This window comes from Pelecanus crispus, chromosome 16 (assembly GCF_030463565.1).
Source record: "Pelecanus crispus isolate bPelCri1 chromosome 16, bPelCri1.pri, whole genome shotgun sequence".
Classification (NCBI taxonomy): Eukaryota; Metazoa; Chordata; class Aves; order Pelecaniformes; family Pelecanidae; genus Pelecanus; species Pelecanus crispus.
The window spans coordinates 5233096-5239741 of record NC_134658.1 but is presented as its reverse complement, the minus strand read 5'-3'; the positions used below and the strand labels follow the sequence as shown (position 1 = coordinate 5239741).

Here is a 6646-nt window from a genome sequence, read left to right as displayed (position 1 = left end):
CACCCCCCCATCTAGCACCCACATACCCAGGGGTTTGGGGTCCTGCTCACCCCCATCTGGCACCCATGCACCCAGGGGTCTGGCACCCACATACCCAGGGGTCTGGGGTCCTGCCCACTCCCATTTGGCACCCACATACCCAGGAGTCTCGCACCCATGTACCCAGGGGTTTGGGGTCCTGCCCACCCCCCAGCTGGCACCCATGTACCCAGGGGTCTGGGGTCCTGCACACCCCAGGTTTGACACCCACATACCCGGGGGTTTGGGGTCCTGCTCACTCCCCATCTGACACCCACGTACCCGGGGGTCTGGCACCCATGCACCCAGGGTTTTGGGGTCCTGCCCACCCCTGTCTGGCACCCATGTACCCAGGGGTCTGGGGTCCTGCGCACCCCCAGTCTGGCACCCACATACCCAGGGCTCTGGGGCACCCTACACCCCCCTAGCTCTGGCACACCTGGGGTCCGCACCCAGCACCCCACCACCCTGGGGTCCAGCACCCCACCACCCTGGGGTCCGGCACCCTGGGCGCCAGCCACCCACAGACACTGGGGCAGACGGGGTGCCCAGTTTGACGCTTGGCCGTGGGGCAACACCCGGGGCAAGCGCTCACAGCCCAAAAGGGGCTGGGGGCACCCAGTGGGTGAACCTCGCTGGGTGCATTTGGGTTAGAAACCCCAGCGGAAAGCGCGGAGCACCCAGCGCACCCCCGCTGCTCCCTGGGCTCCCGGCCCCCAGCCCCGCACCACCCACCCAGGCGAGGGGCATCGGGCAGCGAGGGGACTTGGGTGGCACTTACCGGGCGACGGTGGCATCTCCGAGCCCCGCTGGCGAAGCTCTACCCATCGGCATCCATCCGGCAAGAAAAACACCCCCGGCAAGCGAGCGGACGGGGAGGGAAAAGAACAAAAAAAAAAAAAAAACCAATCCCCAAGCAGCCCCCCCCGGGGCAGCCAAGGGGGTGCCCTCGCCCCCCGGCCGGGCTGCGGGCAAGGGGCACCCAGCCGCTGCCCCCCAGGCCCTGCGGCCTCCTCCTGCCCAGCCTGCCTGCACCCCTGCCCTGGGCTCGGCGGGGGCTGCGCCGTCCGTCCGTCCGTCCATCTGTCTGTCCGTCCGTCCGATTGTCCTGCTGCGGGGCGGGAGGTGGGAGCGGCAGTCCCGGAAAGCAGAGCCAGGCGGTTGGCAGGCGGAGCAGGTTTGAGTGCGGAGGGGGGGAAAAGACGGGGTTTTTCTCTCTTCGTCCGTTATTATTTTTTTTCCTTTCATTTTTTAATTCTTTTTTTCTTTTTTTCCTTTCTTTTTTTCCTTTTTTTTTCCTTTTTTTGTTTTTTTTTTTTTTTTTAGAAAACAAACAAACGGTTCCAATCCCAGTTAAATACAGAACTTGAAAAGTGTTCCAGAAAAAAGTGCTGGCTAAATTACCTCTGAAAGAGAAACACAACATGGAAAGGGGGGGGAGGGACACGATGAGAAGGGCCTGGGGGTGCCCCGTCCCCCCCGCTGCCCCCCAACCCTCGCCCCGAGGGGCTCCCCCACCTACCCTGTAACAAAACCTCGTTGTCCGGTTGGCACGTCAGCAGACACTACAATGAGGTGACCGTAAAAGTGTCCTCGGGGTGTTGTTGCTCTACCATGGGTCCCAAAAACCCGCTCTTCTGGGTGGGGGCCATGACGGGGTGCCCTTGGGGTGCAAAACTGGGGTACCTGTAGTTGTCCTGCAGCTGCAGCATTGAGTCTCTCGGTACGGGGGAGATGTTCAAGTCATTGATCAAGGGACAAGCGTAGGGTCCTCGGTGGTGAGCCCGGGACATCTCCAAGGGCTCCTTCTCGCCCTTGGAGGGGTGGGTGCCGCTCGGGCTGCTCAAGTGGGGGTTGAGACACGAGGGGTCCGTCCTGCCCATGAAGTCCACCAGCATGCCAGCCCCCGCTTTGCCGTCGTACGAGGGGCTACGGGTGCTGGCGTTGGGGGAATACCAGTACGGGGGGTTTTTGCAACTGGGGGAGTCGTAGTGCGGTTGAGGCATGGGGAGATCGCGGCAAGCCAGGTGGGGGGCGTGCGGCAGGGCCCCCCCCTGCATGCTGTGTTTGAGCGAGTCGCAGGCGGGCAGCTTGCGGATGTCGCCCGCCCGTAGGTCCTCCTTGAAGGCCAAGGTCGGGGAGCAGTTGGGCGAGAAGGCTTTCTGCAAGCCGGCCTCGAAGACAGTCTGCTGGCCGGGGGCCGCCAGCTGGTGCGGGAGGGCAGGGAAGTGCTTGCTCTCCAAATCCGGCTGCCCCAAACCGGGGGAGTCACTCTGAAAACCCTGGACGAAGGTCCCGTCCGAGGGGGTGGAGGGGTTCATGGAGTAGGGGCCGGCGTAGTCGCAGGGGTCCCGCTCGCCCACCCCGAAGCCCCGGGATTGGGAGGGCAGGGGGGACATGCTGCTGTCCCCGCTGTAGTAGTCCAAGCCCAGGTCCGTGTTCTCCTGGAAGAGGGGGTTGACCGCCTGCGACTTGGTGGGAAACTTGGCCTTGCCCGTCCCCCTCTCCTTCTTGGAGGCACAAGCCCCCCGGGATCCCCGGGGCTGCCGGGGTCCCGTGCTCCTCTTGGAGGGGTACACGGAGGAGGAGGAGGAAGAGGAGGAGAAGTTCAGGTGGGAGGTGTCGAACATGTCCACCTTCTTCCGTCGGCCCCGACCAGGCTTGGAATTGCTCTGGAAGAGGACGCTCTGGTTCCAGTTGTAGCCCGGGGCAGAGGACGCCTCGTTCCAGTCCATCATCAGCTTCTCCAGGCTGGAGAGGCTGGACTGGCCCTCGCTGGAGGAGGCCTCGCTGTTGGCACGCCGGTAGCCGGCCGGCTGGTTGAACTGGGTGCTGTCGGAGGAAGACTCGGAGAAGGTCTCCGAGACCGTCTGCTGCTTGGCTTTCTGCGGGGTGTAGTTGGAGATGTCCAGGATGACGTTGGGCTCGTTGAGGTGGCACTCGAAGCCCGGGTTGTAGAGCTGGCTGAAGGCCTCCGAGCTCCAGTCCAACCCACCGTAGCCTTGCCGGAAAGCCCACGGCGCGGTGCTGGGGAACTGCCGGCAATTTTCGGGCGAGGGCTGGAAGGAGGCCGAACCCTTGGGCACCATGTAGCCGCCCGGCGAGACGGTGCTGGCCCGGCTGTCGCAACGCAACGGGGTGTGCGCCGCGCTGGAGAACTGCCCCCCTTGCTCGGCGCTGTTGAAGAAGGCGGCTTTGCCCAGCGGCAGGCTGGGACCGGCCGTCTGCGGCGCGTAACCGGCGCTGTGGGCGCTGCTGGGCGAGGACGGGAGGCTGCTGCCGCTGCCGTAGGCGAAGCTGCAGTCCTTGCTGTTGGGGCAGTCCTGGGCCGATGGGTACTGCTTCCCCGGCGGGAAGACGCTGGCGGGTGCCACGCTCTGCCCGGCGCCGTAGCTGCCGTACGGGGAGTAGCCGGGGGTGCCGCTGGCCGCCGGGTGAGCCGTGGGTGACCGGGAGACGGCCGAGGGCGGCGCCAACTTGGGGAAGGCCTCGGCACCCCGGCACTCCGACGACCCTTGGGCCACCCCATAGCCGGCGGCGGCGGCGCGGCCGGGCGGGAAGGCCGGCCGGCCCTGCATCGCCGCGTGGAAGGCGGCCTCGGCGCTGGGGGTTGCCGCGGCCACCTTGCCGCCCCGGGACGGGTAGGCGGCCAGGCCGCGCTGGCCTGGCAGGGCGGCCGGTGGGGCGGTGTAGGTGGCCGCCGTCTTGCGGGACTCGGAGCGGGAGGCCGAGAGGGCGAAGTCCAGCAGGTCGGAGGAGTCGTCCGAGTCCAGCAAGGAGCGGAAGTAGCCGGTGAAGAGGCTGTGTCTCTCCGGGCCGGCCTCCGTCTGCGAGGATGGCGCGCTCCCGGCGTAGAAGCCGGCCCGGCCGGAGGAGCCCGACTCCAGCCCAGCAGCGTGGAAGGGCCTCGCCTCGGCCCCTTGGTAGCCGCCATTGCGGCCAGCCTGGCCACCGGGGTGGCCGTGGTGGGGGGCCCAGGGGCTGCCCTTCTCCCCCCCGGCCCACTCGGTGGGGCCGTCGCCGAAGCTCTGCCCGGGGTTGGGCTCGGGGAAGAGCGCGCCGTTCTTGCGGGCCCGTCGCTTTCGCTTGGGTTTGCCCACGGGGTCGGGCTCCAGCCGGCCCCGCTTGCGCGGGTGCACGGTGTCGGCGTGGAGGGCGGCGGGGGCTTTCTTCTTCTTCCCGATGCCCTCGAAGAAATCGCTGAAGGAGCAGCGGGCAGCGCGGGCAGCGTGGCCCCCCCCGCGCCCGCCGAAGCCCCCCGCCTTGCCGCCGCGCCGGCGGAAGCCCTGGACACGGTGCAAGAAGTGGGAGATGCTCTGGGTGTCGGGGGCTTGGTGGATGGACTCGGGCTCGCTGGGGGTCCAGCAGCGGGGCGGCGAGCAGCGCCCCGAGCACTGGCTCTGCCGGTTGAGGAAGGCCAGCTTGGCCAGCACGTCCGAGTAGTCGGCCTTGCTGTCGTTGGTGTCGGCGATGTAGGAGGGCTGGGGCGAGGCCAGCTTCTGCTTCCTCCTCCTCCTCTTCTTCACCTCTGGGACGGGCTCCTTGGGCTTGGCTTGGCCCAGCAGCAGGTTCTTGGGAGGCCTGCCCCGCTTACGCTTCAGAATGATGGGCATCTCGCCGGGGGGGAAGACCACCACCACGTTGCGCCCGTTGTTCTTCATCTTGAGCAGCGGCGTGGGCTCCATGGAGCTGCTGGCCGCCAGCTCCTTGCCCTCCAGGTTCAGGTTGCTGCTGAGCGATGACACCTTGTAGGTGGTCTTGTTCCTCCTCCCCAGGGACACGGGGATCTTGGCCATCTTCACCACCATCTTCCTCACCCCCCGGCACTTGCTCTTCTTCCCCGGCGCGGGGGCCTTGGGCACCTCGTCGGGGTCCAGGGTGGTGGGGGGCGGCGGCAGGGGGGCCAGCAGCGGGGCGCTGGGCTCCTCGGGCCCCGGGGGCACCTCGGCGGGCAGGGCGAGGGGGGACAGGACGCGGCTCTCAGGGGTGATGTCCGCCCGGCGGCCTCGCCCTGCCCTCCTCCGGCGGCACAACATCTTTGGCTTGTCTGTCCGGCGCAGGGCGTACTTGCGGTGGTCCTCGCCGCACCGCCCGGCCCCCCGGCCCCCGCAGGGGCCCCGCTTCACCACGCTGCCCAGGGGACACCCCGCCAGCCGGGGCTGCAGCCCGTGGGGCCGCAGCGGGTCCCCGGCGCCCGGCTGCGCCTCCAGCAGCTCCGACACGGGCCCCAGCGGCTGCGTCTCCAGCAGCGAGGGCTCGGTGGGCAGCAGCGGGCCCCGTGCGTCCAGCAGCGGTGGCTCCAGGGCCCCGGGCAGCGGCTCCAGCGTCTGCAGCCCCAGCGGCTCCGCCAGCGGCTCCAGCGACTGCAGCTCCAGCGATTCGGAGAGCGGCTCCAGCGACTGCAGCTCCAGCGACTCAGAGAGCGGCTCCAGCGACTGCAAGCCCAACGGCTCCAGGTTTTGCAGCTCCAGCGACTCTGGCAGCGGCTCCAGGCTCTGCGAATCGAGCAGCTGGGGCTGCGACTCGAGGGACTGGGAATCCAGCAGCCGGGACTGGGAGTCCAGCTCTTGGGCTGGCAGCAACTGGGGCTGCGGCTCCATCGCCTGCGACTCCAGCAGCTGCGTCCCCGGGCACGCCAGGGAGGCCAGTTCGTTCAGGATGTCCGCCTCGGCCAGGTCCGAGTAATCGCCGGCGTCAGGCTGCGAGCAACTGGCTTCCTCCGCCGGCGCTTTGGAGGCCCCCCCAACGCCCACGCCGTGGCCAGGGGGCTGCGGTGCGCTCCCCCCGCCGCTGTCGGCTTCTCCGTCGCGGGCCGGGGGCCGGGGATGCCGCGGCGGCTCGGTTTTGCAGAGCACCCCCCGTTCCTCGGGGCTGCGGATGCTGTTGGCCAGGGAGGGCGAGGAGAAGAAGCTGTACTGGAGGTCGCGGTCGGCGGGCAGGAGGCGGCTGTCCTCGTGGCCACCGCCGCCGCCGCCGCGGAGGCTGCCGCAGTCCAGGTGCACCCCGCTGCTCTTGAGGTCCTCAGAGAGGCGGTTGAGGTCCTTCATGATGTCGATGAGCTGCACCACGGGGTGGAGGTTGATGTGTCCGTTGCCGCACTTGCTGCGGAGCAAGGCGAGGATGCTGTCGACGTTGCAGCGGCCCGAGGCCAGCGTCGCGTTGGGGAAGGTTTTAGGCGCCCGATCGTGGGCGGCTGCCTCCTCTGCGCTGCCCCCCAGGATCCGGGGCTCGCCGGCACAGCCCAGCAAGTCCTCCGCCGCCTTGGTGCCCCCGTGCACGCTCTGGCACCGGTCGGCTGGGTCGCCGTGCAGCAGCGAGCCTGCCTGGTGCTCCCGGCCGAGCGCGGGGCACGAGCCCTCAGGGAAGCTCAGCACACTGCAGGATAAGGCCTTTTCCGCCGGGCAGGCCGGGGGCCGCTGCGCCGGGTGCCCCGGCGGGTAGAACTTGGGGTCTCGGACGTAGTCGGGCGAGCCACGCACAACGCTGGTCGTTACCACTGGGCCCGGGGGCTTCACGCGCATCCTGACCTCCTCCTCCCCCGCGTGCCGCTTGGCCGAGCAGTTGCTGACATGGGGGTCGGGGAAGGTGAGACCGGGACCTGCGTGGGGCAGAGAGGGGGACAGTGAGG

General features: G+C 68.5%; 1 protein-coding gene across 1 annotated transcript in view; it reads right to left on the bottom strand.

The window, feature by feature from the left end:
- Positions 1–1583: 1583 nt before the first annotated feature.
- The window catches only part of AHDC1 (AT-hook DNA binding motif containing 1), a 52584-nt gene continuing 47521 nt past the window's right edge, over positions 1584–6646 (bottom strand). The window contains exon 4 of the mRNA XM_075722073.1: positions 1584–6616. Within this exon, the coding sequence (XP_075578188.1) occupies positions 1584–6616 (5033 nt within the window). The remainder of the gene's footprint in view (positions 6617–6646) is intronic.